At 36.6% G+C, this 21194-nt stretch overlaps 1 protein-coding gene across 6 annotated transcripts in view; it reads left to right on the top strand.

Moving 5' to 3' along the window:
• The window catches only part of NARS2 (asparaginyl-tRNA synthetase 2, mitochondrial), a 130284-nt gene that overhangs the window by 64642 nt on the left and 44448 nt on the right, over positions 1 to 21194 (top strand). For all 6 annotated transcript variants that reach the window (XM_055320405.1, XM_055320408.1, XM_055320406.1 and 3 more), the window contains one exon: positions 19443 to 19575. In XM_055320405.1, the coding sequence (XP_055176380.1) occupies positions 19443 to 19575 (133 nt within the window). The remainder of the gene's footprint in view (positions 1 to 19442; positions 19576 to 21194) is intronic.

Here is a 21194-nt window from a genome sequence, read left to right as displayed (position 1 = left end):
ACACATGTTGCTTTTATTCTTTCTGTTTTATAACACTGGCATCACTTTTTTCTCTATAGCTTAGACTTAGTTTTTGGATTTAGGGACTGTTTAATTTTATAACTTTATTAATACAGAATAAAGACTTGAATACCTGTTGGGAAGGATTTCCACCAATTCTATTTATTAAAAAAAATAAAATTGTCTGCTTACACTGCTTATCTTCCTATTAGCCCCCAAATTCATCAGACTGTATCTTGTTCCTCTTTGTCTTCATAGTTTCTATTACTACCATTTGCCTGATTCAGAGCTCAAAGATCATTCTCAATTTGATTGAACATTTGTTGAGAGTGAGCTGTGTGCCAAACACTAGGTTAGGTGCTTGGTTACAAAGATGAACAAGACAGATATGATCTCAACCTTCATGACCCCATACAATCTAATGAACAAGATAGGCATTAAATAAGAAATTCACAGTGTGGTAGCTGTTACACAAAAGCCTGTCCTGAGGCAAGAACAGCATATGGCAAGGGAATTTCAACCTTGTCTAGGTTGAATTGAATTTAGAAGTAACCTTATCAGTAGAATTATTACACGAGAGTGCATTTTAAAAATGTCATTTATATTTAATAACAAATGGCTGTTATATTTACTTTGGATTCTGTTACTTTTCTGTTCTTGGGATAACAGAAACCTGGTTAATACAACTTTCCCTCCCTATTATAGAACATTTTATGATGTACAATCTTTTAGTTACCCAAGTACATGTTATCTGTATTTGGTTATGGAATGTCTTTTGGTCTTTAATGTCATATTTGATACTTTATCCTTGAATGAATTATATTTAGCCAAATCATGAAAAGCTAGCAGACTATCTAGCTTCTCTGTCCTGTTCCTTTACCTACTACCAAATACTTGGACTTTTTAAATTAAACTTTATATGAAAGGTTGTGATTTTGTATTCTGACTTTAGGGCAACAGCCAAAATAAGAGAGATATAGACATCATGGTCTAGAGAAATGCTCGAAAAAAACTGAATAGGTTTAACATAGGAAAGACAAAGGGGAGCCATACTTTTAAATTTTCTCACATCTATTTGCTGGGCTTTGGTGAGAGCCCTGGGTGCAGATGAATAAATGGTTTTTTAAAGAACAGCTTTATTAAAAAAAAAAAAAAAGAAGAAGAACAGCTTTATTGAGATAAACTCACTTACCATAAAGTTCACCCTTTAAAATGTACAGTTCAGTAGTTTTTACTATATTCACAAAATAGTGCAATTGCATTTAGGACCCAGGGGTGCACGAGTACCTGGCTCTGAGTGTCCCAAACAGACCAGCTTTGGCCACTTGCTGCTGGCAAAACCCAAAGGCAGAAAGACAGGTTATGGTGAAACAAGAAAGGAATTTATTTCAGTGAGCCGTTCAATCCCTGGAAGAAAGTGGACTACTACTGTACCAAAGACAATCTCCAGTGCTGAAAATACTTCCAAGTATTTATAAGGAAAATGTGGAACAGAGGTCCATGAGTGTGTGCAGGTGGGCAGTAAAGGTCAGATCAGTCATTGTCATAGGGGTCAGTCATGTGAGGGCTTGCTGATGTCAGGGCAGTTGGTGCTCAAGGGGGTAGTTTTGGTTCTTATCACGGGATGCTTTATACACTTGGCCTTTTGCCCAAGTGAAAAAATAAGCTGGAAAGAACATCAGTTAGAAAGTACAGTCTGAAGTAAAAATGGTGGCAGTTTAAGACACAGCTGGGTCTCGTTTCACAAACCATCACCACTATCTAATTTTATATTTTCATCGCTTTAGAAAGAAATCCCTTACACATTAGTAGTCCCCTCCCACCTTCCCTGCAGCCCTGGCAACCACTACTACTGAATCATCAGAAACAGTAGGAGTGCAGCCGAGCAGTCTGTGTCATGACAGACCTATCAGATGATAATGATGCTGAGGACTACTGCCCTAGAGAAAGACTTGCTATTCCCTGTTTGGTGGGGGCATCTGGCCACCACTGATTCTGGTGGGATGTGGAAGAAGGGTGACAGTTCCATATGCAAAATCTATCAATGAATCTCCATTTCCTCCATCTCCAGCCTCACCGTGGTTCTGTTTGCAGGTCACCTTTCTGCTGCAGTATACTTACTCTGTATTCTAGATAACAGTTTCCATACTTTGACACATTGGTCATCACTCAACCACTGTTTTCTGTCCTCCAAATATTGGTTGAGATCTCTTGTCCACTGAGGGCCCTCTTCCTCTTTCTTCCTTTTAACTTACTGTTAGTTTAAGATTGTCTCAGGAAGGAGTGAATTAAATATCTGTTTTTTTTTTTAAGATCTAATTGTATATTTTAAATGATTCATGAATTGACATTCCCCATCTAACAAGCTTCTGTAAATAACTGTGCTTAATTCACTATTTTTTTAAAAATGTATTTATTTATTCATGAGAGAAACAGAGAGATAGAGAGGCAGAGACACAGGCAGAGGGAGAAGCAAGGCCCCATGCAGGAAGCGGGGAAAAGCTAGCAGACTATCTAGCTACGTGGGACCCGATCCCAGGTCTCCAGGATCACACCCTGAGCTGAAGGCAGCGCTAAACCGCTGAGCCACTGGGCTGCCCTTAATTCAATATTTGAACTTCATTTTTACTGGCTTGAGTGGTAATAGTTTGCTCTTTAAATACTAGTTAGGCTAATGTGTTATTTGCGTAATGAGTTAGTGTCTTTGATGCATTAACATACCACCTTGCAAGTCAAAACATGGGGTTCTCTGCCTGTTTCTAGTCTTGCATTCCTTTGTGAGGGCAGTTACTAATTTCCCTTTTCTTAACTAAAAGTGTATGAGAGAATAGCCCTATTATCTCACTCAGTCTGGCTGAGCAAAATATCTGAAGGATTGAATGCTTTTGAAATAAGCAGGTTTGGTGTGAGTTAAAAAAAATTACCAGTCAATCTTTTGAGGAATGATACAAATAGAACTCATTTTGTATAAAATGCAATGCCTGTTGGCATTGTCTAAAAACAAATGCAGGTTACTCTAGTGAGACACCAATTAATCCTTAGTAATTTGACCATTATGGATAGTAATTGGAGCTATAAAAAGCAAAACTGATATTGTTACTTCTTACAATTAATGTGTAATCTTGTCCAAATTCTATTTTTGCTCTGGTGGGTTTAATTACTTTTTTTAGGAAAGGGGGGAAAAAATCTGTGTTTGTTACATGTTTGCAGAATTTAGGTTGGGTTGAGAACAGAGAAAATTTATGTCATTTTCACTTTTTTTCCCCTAGCCTGTTTTCTTCTACCTAAAAATAACTATGGGTACTCATTTATTCAGCAGTAATTTTAGTGTTCACCCAAATGGTATGTAACTGTGTTGGGCACCAAAGAGGATGTTAAAAATATGGGACAGACTTGTTGATTGACATATAGAGGGTTGCCAGTGATGTTACAGAATGAAGTAGCTACTGAGATAATGTTATCCCTACCAGAAGGTGCTGAATTTGTCCAAGTAAACAGTCATATAGTTAGACTTGAATTAGAATTCACCTTCTATGCATACTAAATTTATGTTTAATAGCTGAGCCTCCAATTCCTAACTATAAAGATGAATAAAAATGGCCACCTTGCCAAGCCAATGTGATAATTAGATGCTATGTAAAGCCCAGCGTTTATCACAGTTTGATGCTGAAATGGTAAGTGCTGTGATGATGGTCGTCATGACAGCTGAGACCCGGAGAGCACAGGGTGATTATAATGAAAGAAGCCAAGGTGTTGTAACCAAGAAGAATAGCTGGCAGCCAGTAATCCAGTTGTTTTACAAGAGTAGCAGCCCTGGAGTTGACACAAAGCAGAGGATTGCAACAAATAGTGAGTCTGCCAGAATTCAGATCTCATAAGACAGAGAAGGTTAAACTTAATCAGTGCCTTGGGATGAGGGATGGAATTAGGACACAGAAATACAATACCTGTCAGAATTTGAAGACTAAATCAAAAGTAAACTCTGAGAGCAGATTAGATCATAATCTACCTTAAAGAGCTGTGATCAGTTGACAGTGATCTATCACTGTGTTCTAGATGCTTTTGTTCTTTGAAGTAGATCATTGCTGTGTCCCTTCTGTGTTTCCAGGAGCCTGATGTTTCATCCTTAATAATACTATAGTAAGGGTGTGATTATAATTTAAGTAATTAGGTAATAGGACAATTGAATAATTAAGCCAATGCACGAATAAGCTCTTTTTGTTATTGTTGCTTCTCAACTTTATTAAATATACTGTATATACAAAAAAACCCACGCATTTTAAATATACAGTTCAACAAATTTTGTCAAATTTACAAGGACTTATAACCTCTATTGTCATAAAAATAAAAAATGTATTCCCTTATTTCCCTTCACAGTCAGTCTCCCTTCCTGGTCTCAGCCATAAACAACCATCGATCTACTTTCTGTTGTCACAGATTAGAATTTTCCTTTTCCAGAATTTCATATTAGTGTTTTTTATATAATATTTTATTTAGGCTTATGTAAATGTTATCATACAGTATTTACTCTTTTGTATCTGACTTCTTCCACTCAACATAATGCTTTTGAGATTCATCCAGTAGGCTTGTTCCTCTTTATTGCTGAATACTATTCCATTGCATCAATATACAATTTTTTTAAATTTTTTTTTAATTTTTTATTTATTTATGATAGTCACAGAGAGAGAAAGAGAGAGAGGCAGAGGCATAGGCAGATGGAGAAGCAGGCTCCATGCACCGGGAGCACGATGTGGGATTCGATCCCAGGTCTCCAGGATCGCGCCCTGGGCCAAAGGCAGGCACCAAACCGCTGCGCCACCCAGGGATCCCCGATATACAATTTTTTAATTCATTTCTCTTTTGAGGACATTTAGGTTGTTTCCAATTTGAGGCTGTTATAAATGAACTCTATGAAAATTTATGCACAAGTCTTTGTGTGCACATGTTTTCATTTCCTTTGGGTAAGTACCTAGGAATTGCTGGGTTGTATAGTAAATGTATGATTAACTTTATAAGAAACTGGCAAACAAAAAAAAAAAGAAAGAAATAAAGAAAAGAAACTGGCAAACAGTTTTTTAGAGTACTTGTACTATTTTGTATGCCCACCAGCAAAGGATGAGAGTTCTGTTTGCTCCATGTGTTTGAGAAAAATTGGTGTTGTCAGTATTTTTTAGTTATTCTGGTAAGTATATATCTCATTACAGTCTTAATTTGCTTTTCTGTGATGACTCATATTGTTGGACTTTATTTTCTCATGTGCTTATTGGCCATTTATATATCTTCTTTTGTGAACTATCTTTTTAGTTCTTTTGCCCATTCTTGTTGTCTTTTTATTATTTAGTTATCAGAATTCTTTATATGTTGTGGACACTAGACCTTTATTGTCTGTATTTTAGATACTTTCTTCCAGTGTGCCTTGCCTTTGCATCTTTTTTGTAGTAACTTTTGAAGACGAATTTATTTTGTTTATATGGAATTTATCACTATTTAAATGTGATTCATGATTTTTTTTTATTTTTTATTTTTTTTATTTATTTATGATAGGCACACAGTGAGAGAGAGAGAGAGGCAGAGACACAGGCAGAGGGAGAAGCAGGCTCCATGCACTGGGAACCCGACGTGGGATTCGATCCCGGGTCTCCAGGATCGCGCCCTGGGCCAAATGCAGGCGCCAAACCGCTGCGCCACCCAGGGATCCCTGATTCATGATTTTTATATCTTATTCAAAAGATTACAAAGATTTTCTATTTTTTTCTCTCAGGAGTTTTGTCATCGTAGCTTGTACATTTAGATCTGTGATCTCTTCTGTTAGTCTGTATAGGCTCCTAGAAGGCAAAAGGCCATGCCTGATTTATGTCTCTATTTTCCATAGTGGTTAGTAGTCTAATAAAAGTTTGTTTAAAAAAAAAAAAAGTTGGGCAGCCCCGGTGGCGCAGCGGTTTGGTGCCGCCTGCAGCCCAGGGTGTGATCCTGGGGACCCGAGATCAAGTCCCACGTCGGGCTCCCTGCATGGAGCCTGCTTCTCCCTCTGCCTGTGTCTCTGCCTCTCTCTCTCTCTGGGTCTCTATGAATAAATAAATAAAATATTTTTTTAAAAAAAGTTTATTTAATGAAGAAATATAAGAATATGACTCATGATAGATAATGCCAATTGTAGGATAACAAATAGTTGGCTCTAGGCTACTGTATCTATTTCAGAAAATGAATTAACAAGGGGTGCCTGGGTGGCTCAGTCAGTTTAGCATCTGCCTTCGGCTCAGGTTATAATCTCATGGTCTTGGGATCAGGCTCCCTGCTCAGCAGCAAGTCTGCTTCTCCTTCTGCTTCTCCTGCCTCTCCCTCTGTGATCTCCCTCACTCTTGCTCTCTCTCAAATAAATAAATAAAATCTTAAAAAAAAAAAAGGAAGGAAAATGCATTAACAAACTTGGAATAACAGATAGGGCCTAGTTAGATATTTTAAAGTAACTTTATTATATGAAAGTAAAATTTCATTTTACCTTCCCATGTTGTTGGTATGAATCTCTCTTTGTATGAATTTAGGAAATTTAGTATTATTAGAAATTTTTTAAAAATTGCCTATAAAGGATCCCTGGGTGGCGCAGTGGTTTGGCGCCTGCCTTTGGCCCAGGGCGCGATCCTGGAGACCCGGGATCGAATCCCACGTTGGGCTCCCGGTGCATGGAGCCTGCTTCTCCCTCGGCCTGTGTCTCTGCCTCTCTCTCTCTCTCTGTGACTATCATAAATAAATAAAAAAAAATAAAAAAAAATTGCCTATAAATTGCACATGAATTCTAGAAATCCCTGAAACACTTCTATGTATTTTGCTTTAGTGAGACAGATTTGCTTCCTTTTTTACAAAGTAAAAAGAAACTTCATTTTTGCTCCTGTAGAAGAAATTGATGATAAAGAAACTCAAGCAGCCATGTTCTTTGCTTTTCTCTCACCGGTAGAAATTAGATAAGCTCAGTCACATGTTTGTTGATAATCATATTATTTTTATTTCTCTTGATATCAACCCCCACTTTATCTTCTGTGATATACCCATACACTGAAAAAATAAAACCTGTGCTTTGCCACTTGAAACAGGGGGATAGGACAGAAACATACATATGTCACATAATCTCTGCAATTTAGAGAATATGCAAAATCTGAACCAGCTGTATTTCACATTTAAGAGGCAGATTTAATGCGTGAGTTATGATGGAGGTTGGGAAATAAAGATAAAAACCTGAATGTTTTTGTTTGTGAAACATCTTTTAGTGACTTTTACATAGTTTCTTCAACTGTGCAGTTACTCAACTTTCCTCATGATTCTACTTCAGGGTAGTATGGTGTAAGGTTCAATGGCAACATTTTAACTCTAGGCAGACATTTGAACTCTGGGGATTACTGTACAGAGAATTATCTCAGAATTTATAAGCATACCCCTCTTAGCCAAAATATATATTTTATTTGATAATACTGGTATTTCATATATAGCAGAGAGTTAAGTGTGACTCAGGAATTTGAAGGCAACAGCTCAAAGTAGTTCAATCCAAAGTCTCTCTACCTTTTATGTAGATCATACCATAATCCATATCATTAAAAGTATTTGTTTTTAGTATTTTTACAGCACTCACTATTTTCCTTCTGGCATTTAGCGACATAATTAAATGTGAAATAAAAAAGGGAAGAACTATCTGTTTTATCATGTATGTTTTTAATGTTCCTTCTTAGGGAGCCATTATCACTGGAGAATAATTGGTTCATCCTTATCTTTAGCAGGTGATAAATAAATTGGCTTATAAGTTGCCCACCGGATGATTTAATAGCTTATCAAAGCCTGGTTCTCAGAGTTAGGCATGCACATAGATGGAAAGTTAACAGAAGCTGGAAATGTGAATTACTGAATAAGTCTTAGATTGTGTGTCAGTGCCTTTTCAGAAAGACAGCCATTTTATCAGAAGAGGGGAGCTACCCCTCAAACACAAAGAGGCCATTAGTTTTCAAAAGCAACTGATAAGAGATGAGAGGAGAACCACAGAGACTTCACATGGCAGATCAGTAGCTGTGGGAAAAATAAAATATGTATGATTAGGCACTGGAACAAATTCAGAAGCGGTACCCAGAGTTCTGTCCTCCATTGATCTCTTCCCTCATGTTGCATTGTCTGAGCACATATTTTTTACAGTTGATTATCTTCTATATGTATTGGGATTTCAACAGTCTACGTTGGTGCTGGACAGAACTTACTGCAGTTATGGAAATGTTTTGTATCTGCACTGTCCAGTATGGTAGCCACTAGCTATATGTGGCTATTTAACACTTGAAATGTGGCTAGTTTAACTGAGGAACTGAATTTGTATTTTATTTAACATAGTGTGGATTTAAGTAGCCATATTTGGCTATTAGCCATCATATTGAACAGTGCAAATATAATTGGTCTCTTATTCAGATTGTAAAGCATTGGAGTCACCATGTCATACACTGTTAGAAGGTTTCTGTTGCCCTTAGCATAGTAATAATGCTGGGCAAATGTAGGTACACAGGGTATATTAATATTTGTTGAGTACAACTGAATGGATAGAAGGGAAAGGTAGGAAGCATGAAGAACTGAGTGGTGTCCTGGTAAGGTGTTTTGGGCTCTGAAGCCAATGCCTAACCTTTAATTTTAGTCTAATTTTGTCATTTTATTTTTTATTGTATTCCATTGGCTTGTCCATCCTGTGTCTTTTTTGGTGTCTAAATATCACATGGACACAAAATTACTTTTCAAGCAGCTATATATATAAAGTATAAAGCATAATGATACATTTACCACCCCTGTCTTCCCAAAATATTTCTTTAGTCTCCTGTACTACTTTCCCCTTGCCTTCCTGTGAGAACTAGCCTCAATTTTGTATTTATCATTTTTTTCTTTATAGTTTCTTTTTTCTTTTTAAGATTTTATTTATTCACAAGAGACACAGAGAGAGAGGCAGAAACATTGGCAGAGGGAGAAGCAGGCTCCCTGCAAGGAGTCCGATGCAAGACTAAATCCTGGACCCTGGGATCACTCCCTTAGCCGAAGACAGACACTCAACCACTGAACCACCCAGGCATCCCTTCTTTGTAGTTTCATCACATATATTCATAAACAATCCATTTTTTTAGTTTTATAATTTCTTGAATTTTATATGAATAGACTCATCTATATGTATTCTCTGACTTCTTTATTCATTTAATATTACATTCCTAATAGCATCGACGTTGTTACATTATGTTCATGTTGTGTAGTCTATTCATTTTCACTATCACGGGATATTCCTTTGTATGAATATGCCACAGATCATCTATTTTATTACTGATGGGTATTTTTTTCCTAGTGGTTTGCTAGTGCATTACCGTGTAGCTGTGAAATCCCTGTATATGTCACTTGGTACACGTGGGAAGGACTTACTGCAGGTCCAAATGGGTATTTCTCTATTCTTTGTCTTCTCTTCTCCTCTCCCCCATCCTCTTCCCTGTTCCCTCCCTCTTTCTTCTTCCTCTTCTAGAATTCAGGAAAAATGAATGCTGAGAAATAGAGGGGGTGTTTTTGCATTATTTCTAATAAACTAAGTACTCCTTTAAAAGGATCTTGCCTCAGTTTCTTGTCTGCCATGGTCCTTTTATACTTTTGAGTTCATGAAACAAGTTCTGATTGGGAGTCAGTCAAAAATACCAGAAATGTCTTACTTCATTCATAGTCTGTAGCTCTTATGTAGATGGTACCTTTTGTGAAATGATACCTTTGTATCAATTATTTGTCCCTTTTACTTTGCATTATAATTGGTAATTAGAAGATCTAGATCAGTGGTTCTCAACTCTTAGCTATCCATTAGAATGTCTTGGAGCACCATTTTAAAAAATACGGATTTATCACATTTCAGCTCACACCCCAGAAAAACAGATTTATTTGGTCTGGGGGTGGGACTGGGCCTCATAGTTGTACTTGAAGTATGTAAGTTATTTTATAAGCCAAGATTGAAAACCACTATAGATCAGTTGTCCTCAAAGTGTTGTCCTTGGACCAGCAACATCAGCATCACCTAGGAACTTATAGAAATATAAACTCTTAGGCCTACCCTAAGACCTACTGAAGTAGAAACTCTGAGTGTGGGGTCCAGCAGCTGTATTTTAACAAGTCCCAGGTGAGTCTAATGCATGCTAAAGTTGTAGAACCCCTGCTGTAAGTCATTTAAGCATTTACAACAAGGCTTCCTTTTCCTCAAGTCCAGCCTTTTAGAATCCAGTATTCCACAACAGTTCTGGACCTGAGAGTAGCTAAGGGAAGTGCGGGGAAAGAAGCATGCCACAAAAGTCATTTTTGGTAAATGCCTGAGCCTGAGCAAAAGGGGTCATAAAGAGAGCTATAAAGTATATTGGATGTGTTATCATTTTTTTGTAATCTAAAATGAAATGAAAAGATGTCCTGATTGACCATGAATGCTTATAAATGAACATTCCCTTTCAGTAAGAAGGGACGGTAGGTATAGGAAAGCATAAGATAGAAAAGAGCAGCCATAAGTAGTAGGAAGGGGCAGTTTCAGAGATTGCAAGTGGATGAAAGGTGAGTCAGAAACAGCCACCAAGAATAAGATGACCTTATTATATAGTGTTTTGTGGGGGTAGCAAGGATGAAATTAAACATATGAAGTGCCTCAATTCATTTCCAATAAACTTTAGAGATTTTTTTTATTGTGATAAAATGCACATAACAAGAAGTTTACTATCAGTGACATGGTGCAACCAACACCACTATCTAGTTCCAGAACATTTTTATCACCACAAAATGAAATCCCATACCTACACAGCAGTCACTATTCCTCCTCCCTAGCCCTTCACTCTTTTGCTTTCTGTCTCTATATTTTTGCCTGTTCTGGATATTTCAGAGATACGAAATCATACAATATATGGCTTTTTGTGTCTGCCTCCTTTAATTTCAGCATAATATTTTCAAGATTTATCCATATTGTGGAGGTATAATTAGTACTTCGTTCTTCTTTCTGGCTGAATAGTATTCCATTATATGGATATATCTCTTTTTTTTTTTTCCATTAGTCTGTTAACATATATTTGAGGTTTTTTTCTACTTTTTGGCTACTCTGAACATTCGTGTACAAGGTTTTGCTTGAACACCATTTTCATTTCTTTGGAGTATATACTCAGAGGTAGAATTGCTGGTCATATTATAGTTCTATATTTAACTTTTTGAAGGATCACCAAACTTTTCCACAGCAGCTGCACAATTTTACATTCCCACCAGCAGTGTGTGAGGAGTTTCTCCATGTCCTCACCAACACACGTTACTGTTCATTTAAAACTTTTGGTTAGGGATCCCTGGGTGGCGCAGCGGTTTAGCGCCTGCCTTTGGCCCAGGGCACGATCCTGGAGACCCAGGATCGAATCCCATGTCAGGCTCCCAGTGCATGGAGCCTGCTTCTCCCTCTGCCTATGTCTCTGCCTCTCTCTCTCATTCTGTGTGACTATCATAAATAAATAAAAAAAAATTAAAAAAAAATAAATAAAACTTTTGGTTATCAAGGGACTTTCTGAAAGAGATATTGATTAGGGAATCTAAACATTTTTTTTAGAGTAGTGATTCCTAATAGGGGGTTCACATAATAATTACTTACAGAACTTTTAAATATACTTATGGTCCGTACCTTCCCTAGATTTTCTGAATGGGGGTTTCCAGAGGTAACGCCCAGAATTAATACTTCTCGTTAAGAACCATTGTCTGAGATAGTGGTTCTCAAAGCTTGGTCTGGGGATCCCTGAGGCCTCCTGAATCCTTTCAGGGGAGTTCTTTGGGATTAAAACTGTTTTCATAACAATATTAAGATAGTATTTGCCTTTTTCATTCTCATTTTCTCATGAGTGCACATAGAAGTTTTCCAGAGTCTTCATGACATGTGATAGCATAGCCGATTGAATGCATAAGCAGGTATGAGAATCCAGCTGCCTTCTATTAGGCCAGATATGAAAGAGATTTACAAAAATGTGAAACAGTACCACTCTTACGAATTCTTAAAAATTCTTCTTTATGACTTATAATGGGTTTATCATTGTTTTTAAATCAGCTAATACAGTTTTTAAAATTTCTCAGTTTTAATGGTACACACTGGTAGACATAACCTACGTAAATGAAATCTCTTTGAAATCTTCAGTAATTGAAAGTATAGGGACGCCTGGGTGGCTTAGCAGTTGGGCTTCTGCCTTCAGCTTGGGGGCATGATCCAGGGGCCCTGGGATCTAGTTCTGCATTGGACTCCCTATGGGGAGCCTGCTTCTCCCTCTGCCTGTGTCTGTGCCTCTGCCTCTGTGTCTTTCATGAATAATTAAATAAAATCTTAAAAAAAAAAAGTATAAAAAGGTCTGGAGACCAGCCAAATGAGAACTATAGACCTTTGAGGGGAAAAAAGAAACAAAAACACTATTATCTATTTGTTGGGCACTTACCGTTTAGTTAATATTAGTAAGCTTTTCATATATTTTGTTTCATTTTATCATTTTATCTTTTTGTTTTAATTCATGAGAGAAAGAGAGGCAGAGACATAGGCAGAAGGAAAAGCAGGCTCCCTGCAGGGAGCCCAATAGTGGACTCAATCCCAGGACCCTGGGATCATGACCCAAGCCAAAGGCAGACGCTCAACCACTGAGCCACCCAGGTACCCCTATCATTTTATCTTTATAACAACTCCATGACATATGTGTATTTAACCTCATTTTCAGATGGAGAAATTTAGTCTCAGAGAAGTTAACTTGACTAGTTTATAAGTGAAAGAGCCAGGATTTCAATTTAAATCTTTAAAGTACATGTTCTTAATCATTACCATAACTTTAAAAAAGTAAGGGTCATCTGTACAGGAAATGGTTGATAGTTCAATGCCATGATGACTCATCCACCTCTAGCATCAGGCCTCAAAAAGATAACCTTTGAAATCTTTGTAGATTTAAATAATATATAAATACCATGTGGTGCACGTACTGACATATTGTTCTCTTTAGTGATCCTCATTATAAGGACTGTTAAATATGAGAAGTATAAGAGAAATGATCTAGACATGAATAGATGCAGTTGACAAAATGGTAATCTCTTTTGGAAAAGTGATTTAACGTCTTATTAAAACATAAGGATAGATATTCAGTTAGAACAGTCCACAAATTGTGACCCTTTACAAAAAACTTATTTTTCTAAGACGTCATATCCAGTCAGTCCTCTGAAGAGCCCATCATTGCAGGAATGATGAAGTGGAATAACTGCTTTAATTTGTTAGTATCCTCTCTCACAAAAGCCAAAAACTTAGGTGCTGCTTGTTTATATAGAATAAGACTTAGGGTAATTTTTTTCATGTGATAATATTTCAATTCATCAAGAAATAAAATCTTTGCTAATTAGAGAAGTTCACAGGTCTAGTCCTTTTCAAAACTTTGCTGCCTACAGAGTAAAAATTCCTATGTGGGCAGTCGCTTTTCAAAAAACTGATTCTCTATCTCATAGTGTCTTCTGTGAAAAATTATTTCAGAGAATAGCAGATTTTTTTGCTTAGTAATTTGTATTCTGTTACTGTCTTCCTCTTCTTACTCCTCTATCCTCGCCCTCCATTCCAGTGCTGTTTCAGAAATCAGTTTGTGGATCAGCATATTTTATAAAAAATAAGTTATTTGCTTATTTGACAAATAGTACTTGTCTAGTGTGTGTTGGGCACTGGGATAAGGCTAAGGATACTAAAATATAGATAAAGTCATGAAATCTACAGTTTAGTGAAGGGGATGGACAGACATTAAACAAATGATCACATCTATACATTTCTTCTTTATTTTAATTTTTTTATTTTATTTATTTATTTTTTAATTTTAAAAGGTGCTATGAACAGTAGTATGTAGTGTTATTGAAAAGAGCCTAAAAGGCTCAGGTCATGATCCCAGAGTCCTGGGATGGAGCCCAGTGGAAGGCTTCCTGCTCAGTGGGGAGTCTGCTTCTCCCTCTCCCTATGCCCCTCCTCCTGCTCCCCCCTCTCTCTCTTTCTCTCGCTCTCTCTCAAATAAATAAATAAAATCTTTAGGGGGAAAAAAAGAGCCTCATGGGAGTATTGACCTCAGAAATTTGGAAGAAGACTGAAGCCAAAGTGGGGATAGGGGAAGGCATGAGTTCCATTTGTGACAAGTGAAAGGATCAATGGAATAGATGATACATGCTTTTGGAGCTTAGAGAAGACATCTAGGCAGGAGATATAAATGTGTGAATTGTGTACCAGTAAGTAGTTAATTGAAATTGTTGGCTGAGGTGAGATCATTTAGAGAGAATGTATACAGTGAGAAAAGAAGAGGGCCTAGGCAGTAAGTTTTGAGGAATTCTAGTGTTTACCTAACAGAGTAGAATGTAGAAGAAGCCAGAGATGGATATCAAATAAATAGGAGGAAAACTAGGATTTTAACAACAGTGTTAAATATTTCAAGAGGAGAGAATCTTCCAAGGAGAATCAAAGGAAATCAAAGATTCATGGTAATAATAGGGTTATTACCATGGCTTACAAGGAGTACCCTAATAATCCCTTCCCACCTCATTGACCTCTGACCATTCACCTTAATGCTGACCTACTTTTGTTCTTTAAACATGTCAGGTTCATTCCTACCCTAGAGCCTGTGTGCTTCTTATTCCCTGTTCTGAAATGTCTTTCCCCCGGTTCACATTTTATCTTCTCAGAGAAGAGTAGCCAAGCCTCCACTCCTTTAGCAGGATTGTTGTCAGACTCTATTAATCTTCAAATCTCATTATACAGTTAAGATTAAATTTTGTTTGGGCCTCAAACTCCATGTTCCAGATCAAATATTTAGACCATGTTAAAAAAAATTAGTTTTTCAGAAATGCTGAGCAATGATGGTAGAGAATAAGTTTTAGATTGTAGATGTATCCTCCTTAAGGCATCTTGACATGAATTGTTGAAATGGTGAGAGCTATGTCTTATCCCCTTCCACCAAACATTTGTAGGATGGTTAGAGGAATAGGGAAGAGCCAAAAAGGAGATGCCTGGAGTTTGCTTTATAGAAATAATGACAAGTATGTGACAGTATTGATAATCCAGTGGATTCAAAGCAGTGGGAAAAAAATGATTATTTTCCAAAAGAGGGGAATGCCACTGGACAAAGACTGTTTCAAAAGGTAATTTAGAGCTGTGAGTTCAATTCAGTTCAATGAATGTTTACTGAACTGACAGCAGAGGAGTGATAGGAAGTTGGGAGTGAGGGAAAGTTGCTGATCCACCTTATGCTGAGTAAGTTCTTCTCCAGCTAAAGAACAGTAATTCCTCTACTCTTTCAAAATAGAAAGATTAGCTCTTGAATTTAAGGGCCAGAAAGAATAAATGGCCAATAAGTGACCGTTTTATAGTAATCCATTTGCCAGTTTAGAGCTTCATAAAACTCCACTGAAGGAATAAAATGACCTTTGTAGAACTTTTGGGTGGGAGTAACTTTATTTATTTTAAAAAGCCATTTTTGTAATTAACTTGGTTGATGTGTGTTGAATGTACTTTTGTTATCTTAAACATCAACTCCAAGCTCATGGACTTTCCTTATATAGTTTGCCTCTCTCCATAATCTGGCACAAGAATGCTTTTTAGTGCTGAGTGTTTTCTTTTTCTGCTGGTTGCTTCTCACAGCAGTACTGGCCTTTCACCTGGTTTTCTATCTTATTTTAGAAGTGGCCTTGTTCTCAGATCTTATTTTAAATATTGGTTAGTCCAAGCCTTGCTGCAAATGGCTTTCATGTCTGTGGAAGACAGAAAAGAAGAAGTCGGCATAAATTAAAATAAGAACGAATTCACACGGGCCTACGAACAAAATTGTTGTAAAAGACACTAGAGATTAATGCCAAGCTGCCCTCGTCTCCCACTCATGTAAGAATTTGAAAACCAGAAAGGCTAAGTGACTCGCTCAAGGTTATAAAATATTGGTGAAAATTTATCATTCTCATTATTTACATGAAGGCAGTATCCCCTTAGTGAGCTATAATTTTAACACATAAAACAAATAAGCTATTCATAAAGAAGGTAATTATGCCCTGTCTTTGAGAACAGTGGAAGGTACATTACAAAGTTTTCTAATTCCCCAGTTTTGTCAGTGTTCAGTTATGAACATCAGTATTTTCATATCATGATATAAAGACTGTGACCACTAGAGTAAGATCTGGATTTGAATATGGCCTCTACACTTACTGGGCTGTGACTCTGTACCTTGGGGGAAGAAAACTTCTTAGCCTCTCTGAATTTCCATGTCTTAGCCTGAGAAATAGAAGTAACAATACATACTTAATTGAGTTAACTTTAAAGGAGTTAACTTTGAGGTTCTCACAACTCATGCCTGGCGCATGAGGAGCACTTCTGATGGAGTGACCATCTCTGCTACTACAAATGCTATCTCTGCTTTATCATAGAATACTGGGCACTGGCATACGATGTTCATTATCAGATGCTTTAAATATTCATCTGTTTAAAGACCAGATGCTGAATTAGGAATGTTTTTAACATACTTTTCAGTTCATTTTATCTTTTTATTAATTCAGAGGAAGCACCATGGCCTTCAGTTTTTACTTATCCTATTACAATAATACTTAACTCTTGGATACCTCAGTCAGAGCCCAATTCTTAAAATGAAAATCTCTGACCCTCATTATTTTATACTAGAGAGCTTACCTTGCATTGCTTAGAAAAAATTACTACCCATTGTGAAACTAAACATCCCTATTGCTACTCATCTTTGAGCACCCTACATAGAATGGCCATGTGAGAAGCAGATGGTTTTGTGACTTGAATTTATAGTTCTTTTTAGAAACCACTGTTTTCTCTGTAACTGGTTTCTTAATATAAATATCTCTTTTAAACAGCAGGCTCATTGGCTTTTCTTGTATTTCAGGAAGATCACTGTCCATTTCTTGAAAGCCTCCCTCAGAGCCCCCTAAGTAAATTTCACCTATGCCCCGCTAGTTTCTGATTTTGCCCAGGAAAATCTCAATAAAAAATATCTTGTTGTTAGTGAACATCTGTATATACAATTTTTTGTAATGCAGTCCCAGAAATGTCAATTCATTTATGTAGATATACTATTGCCAACCTACCTAAAGATAGCATAGTCACAGATTGGAATCTCAGGGCCTTATAATTTTTTAATTTATTGTTTGGGACAGGCGTAGGTTGTTTGACCTATTTTAGGTTCTAAGTAACAGCCACCGTAAAACATATCTGAGTATTTTTTCTGTACGTTATTTGTAATGTTACTGTTTGTGAGGATGCTGTACTTTTCCAGTTTACAACTGAGGAAGCCTGTCATCATCATTAGTACTCATTCATTCAGCATGAGCACCTGTTTTATCTTAGGCACTGGAGATCTAAGTATGAATAAAACATGATTCCTGCTCTGGAAAATTTCATAGTTTATGGGGGGGGAGAAAGATACAGACGTATATAATTGCATTTCAAAGTGATACAGAATATATAATGAATATACGAACAAAATGTCATAGTCATATAAAGGAGAGAACAGTAAATTTGGGGGTGTATGGTAAGGTTACAAAAAGAAGATGGCATTTGAGCCAAGTCTTGAAGGATAGATGAGAATTTGCCATTTGGAAAGAGAGAAGCTAGGAATGGTAATTAGAGGCAAGGAGCAGCCTAGCAAAGGCCTAAAGGCTTATCCTGGCAAGCTGTGTGAGGGGAGTATCTTCAGTGTAACTAGAGAAATATGAAGGAAAGTGAGTCAAAGTTAGGAGTTTGAAGTTTATCATTTGAGCAGTAGGAAGTCATTGAAGACTTTTGAATTATGGCTGATAAAATCAGACTTGAGTTTAAAAACTATTAATAGTTTAGGGCTACAGGAAGAAAGACAAGTGGCAGGCACCAGGTAAAAAGTTGCTGTAGTTCTCTAAGCAAAACACAAGAGTTTACAGTAAGACCATACTTGTGTAGATTAAAAAAAAAATCTCTAGATTTGAGAGAGTTTTCCTATGTGTAAACAATATGATTTTGTGATCAACATGATATGGAAAGTGTGAGCAGTGGAAGACCTGGTTTGGGTGATGGCATAGCGTAACTGAATATAATAGAACTGGGAAAAAATGAAAAAGGAAAAGACGGATTGTTTCTTGTTTTGTTTTTTGTTTGTTTTGGGAGCAGACTAGGGTTTTCATTCTGCATAACGTAGGTCAGTGTTTTCAGGAACATTCTAGCAGACACGTCTGGATCTGAATCTCAGCAGAGAAGTTACCATAGTAATATTTTTGAGTTCATATTGTTTATTTTTCCATTAAAAACTAAAGTTCTCAGAGGTTAACTGATTATGGTCTCAGGAAGGTGGCTGTAGAACCAAAACATAAATTCCTAAGCTTCTTACCAACTAGGCCTTAACTAAAATAGCCTTTTGAAAGAAAAAACAAATCTCTTGATTTCCACTATCATTGTTTTACTGTTTCATTTCCCAAAGTATCTTTACTTAACAACAATATAAAGCCCAACTGGTATATATATCCACAATCTGTTTTCTGCACTGTTTTCTGATCTTAATGTAATTTGACTGATGCCAGTCAAATGAAGAGTGCTCAGGATAATAGCTCAGGAGCCCCAAACCTCTTGTTTTGTTCTAACAAAACCTTAAAATTCAAAGTTTAGATAGTCCTCAGGAAATACTCATTATTTCATTTATGTTTGATCTAATCCCAGTTGGTGCCCTGATTCCAAAGGAGGGAGATGATAAGTGTTCAAGAACAAAGATGTGGTATCTGCTTTTCTGCAGAAATTGAAAAGGAAGATTTTCCTTCACTATTTGGATTGTAGAGCTATGAACTATTCTCTTGAACACGACAGAATAAAGTAGACAGTTCTTCAAAATCCATCCTCACCTTCAAGTTTCAGCATTCATTAAAACACTTGGCTGGTTGTGAAGGACTCAAGTAGGCTTCAAACAAGGCAAATCATCATACACATCTGACACTCCTTTCCCACATATTTTAAAAAAATAATTAGCATACTCTATCCATGTGAAATTCTAGTTTTAACTGTTACTGTATAGATTCTCTGTGAAGCTTGTCGGGCTGTGGTATTTTTCCTTTACTTTGTTCTTGATTGCTGTGAAATGTAGTTGCCTGCTGTTTAAGGCAGCTGCAGTAGAGTGCACCCAGAAGTGGTTATAATTCTATATTTAGTAAGCCATAGGGTTGTAAAGCATTTGCAAATTCCTTTGGGATAAAATGGTTTCTATAAATGTAACATTTTTAATGAAACTATTATTATCACCCATTAGAGAAATATAGCAGCTAATATGTGCAGATTTGTGGACAAGACAAAGGCACAAAACTTTTTTTTTTCCTTAGGAGTGTACTGAGTTTTAAATACTTAAGGTTAATCATGTGAATCCTATTTTTATATTTTTAATCTTGAATTGCAGAGCTTTTACTCAAGTGTTTACCTTTGGTCCAACATTTCGAGCAGAGAATTCTCAGAGCCGGAGACACCTGGCAGAGTTTTATATGGTAGAAGCAGAGATTTCTTTTGTTGAGAGTCTTCAAGATCTCATGCAGGTAGGTACATAATACTGTCATAACAGATATCTATGACATTAAAATGCTTCTGTATACATTTTTACCTTGGACATCTGTGCGTTACAGGTGTTAGTGGAGTGAAGAAGATGGAGAACTACTTAATGTGATAAACATCTACTGAATCCCTTTAAAGTATAAGAGTCAGATTTAAATTCATATCCCAACTCTGCCATTACTTTTGTTTGGGTGTTACTGAATATTGGTGATCTTTAGCTTTCTCAACTATAAAATTAAAATAATAGTAACTATTTTATAAGATTATTGGGAGGAGTAAATGAAATAATGTATGTATAATGTAAAGCATCTACTATTGGGCCTGGCATATAGCAAGCTCAGTAAATAGTAGCTCTTATAATTTGTTATGCAAATAAATGAAACATCTTTATAGTTAGAGAAACATCTACATAGCTATAGAATCTACAGGAACCATCAGAGCTCTGTTTTGGGGGCAAGAAGTAAGGCCAGAAAGATAGTCAAGAGTCAGATCTTGAAAGAAAGACTTTGTAAATGTCATGCTAAGTAGTTTAGAAAGTAAAAGAGTTCTCAATTGGGAAAGGCTATGCTTGATTATAGTTTAAAAACATCTCTCTAGTAACAATATAAAAAATGATTCAGAGGGGGATAAAAATAGGGTGAGAATCCTTTAGGAAGCTGGGGCCATAATCCAGATAGAGCACAGAAACTCTGAAGTTGGATGGACCAGGAATTTTTTAGCTTCACCAGTTATTTGCTATGTGACCTCAGACAAGGAAAATAAGAATAATAGTTCCTACTTTATAGAGTAGTTTGGAGGATTATACAGAATATATATATATATATATATAATATATACATATATATTATATATACATATATATTCTATAAGATTATTGGGAGATGATTGCCATATATATATATATATATATATATATATATATATATATCACAAAGAACAGTTTATGGCACTTTGTACCCAGAAATTATTGGCTGTTATTAGGAATTCTCCATCCAGTACCATTAATATCTTAGTTTGTGTTTGAATCACAGGATGTTTATTTTAACAATTTTCATCACCTCTCACTTCTATTCCTTTTGTATCTTTCTACTCTTACCTGGTAAATGACCCAATTCCACTTAAAACATAAATACCACATATATCATCAACTAGAATGGACTTAATATTTTATTATCCTGTCTTGGTTGGATTTCCTAGTAAACTCTAAAGCAGAGATTTGGGGGTTGGGGGGATATTGGGGAATTCTCTAGAGAATAACATCTGTAAGGAAAGGAAGAAAGCAGCATGATAGAAAAGTTGAACTATGATGAATGTACAGAGGCCTTAGCTCATTCTTTGAGGAATTTTGGATCTGGAATGGTCCTTCATCGTTGTCCCATAGAAAGACAAGGGGGAAGGGAGAAGGTCTTTGTTCTTCCCCCAGCAAGCAGTTACCTGACATGGGCCAGCCTTGGGAAGAGGCATATTCTTGGGTAAGATAGCACTCTTGGCCTGGCCACTTCCTGAAGAGGAACTCAATCAGGAGCCATCAGCAATTAATATTCCCAGTGGATAAAGCTCTTGGTCCTGAAAGGGTGTTCTGAACCCACACTACAGTTTGCAT

Source organism: Nyctereutes procyonoides, unplaced genomic scaffold (assembly GCF_905146905.1).
Source record: "Nyctereutes procyonoides isolate TBG_1078 unplaced genomic scaffold, NYPRO_anot_genome, whole genome shotgun sequence".
Lineage (NCBI taxonomy): Eukaryota > Metazoa > Chordata > Mammalia > Carnivora > Canidae > Nyctereutes > Nyctereutes procyonoides.
The sequence above is the reverse complement of the archived record's forward strand: the minus strand, read 5'-3'. Positions and strand labels throughout refer to the sequence as shown.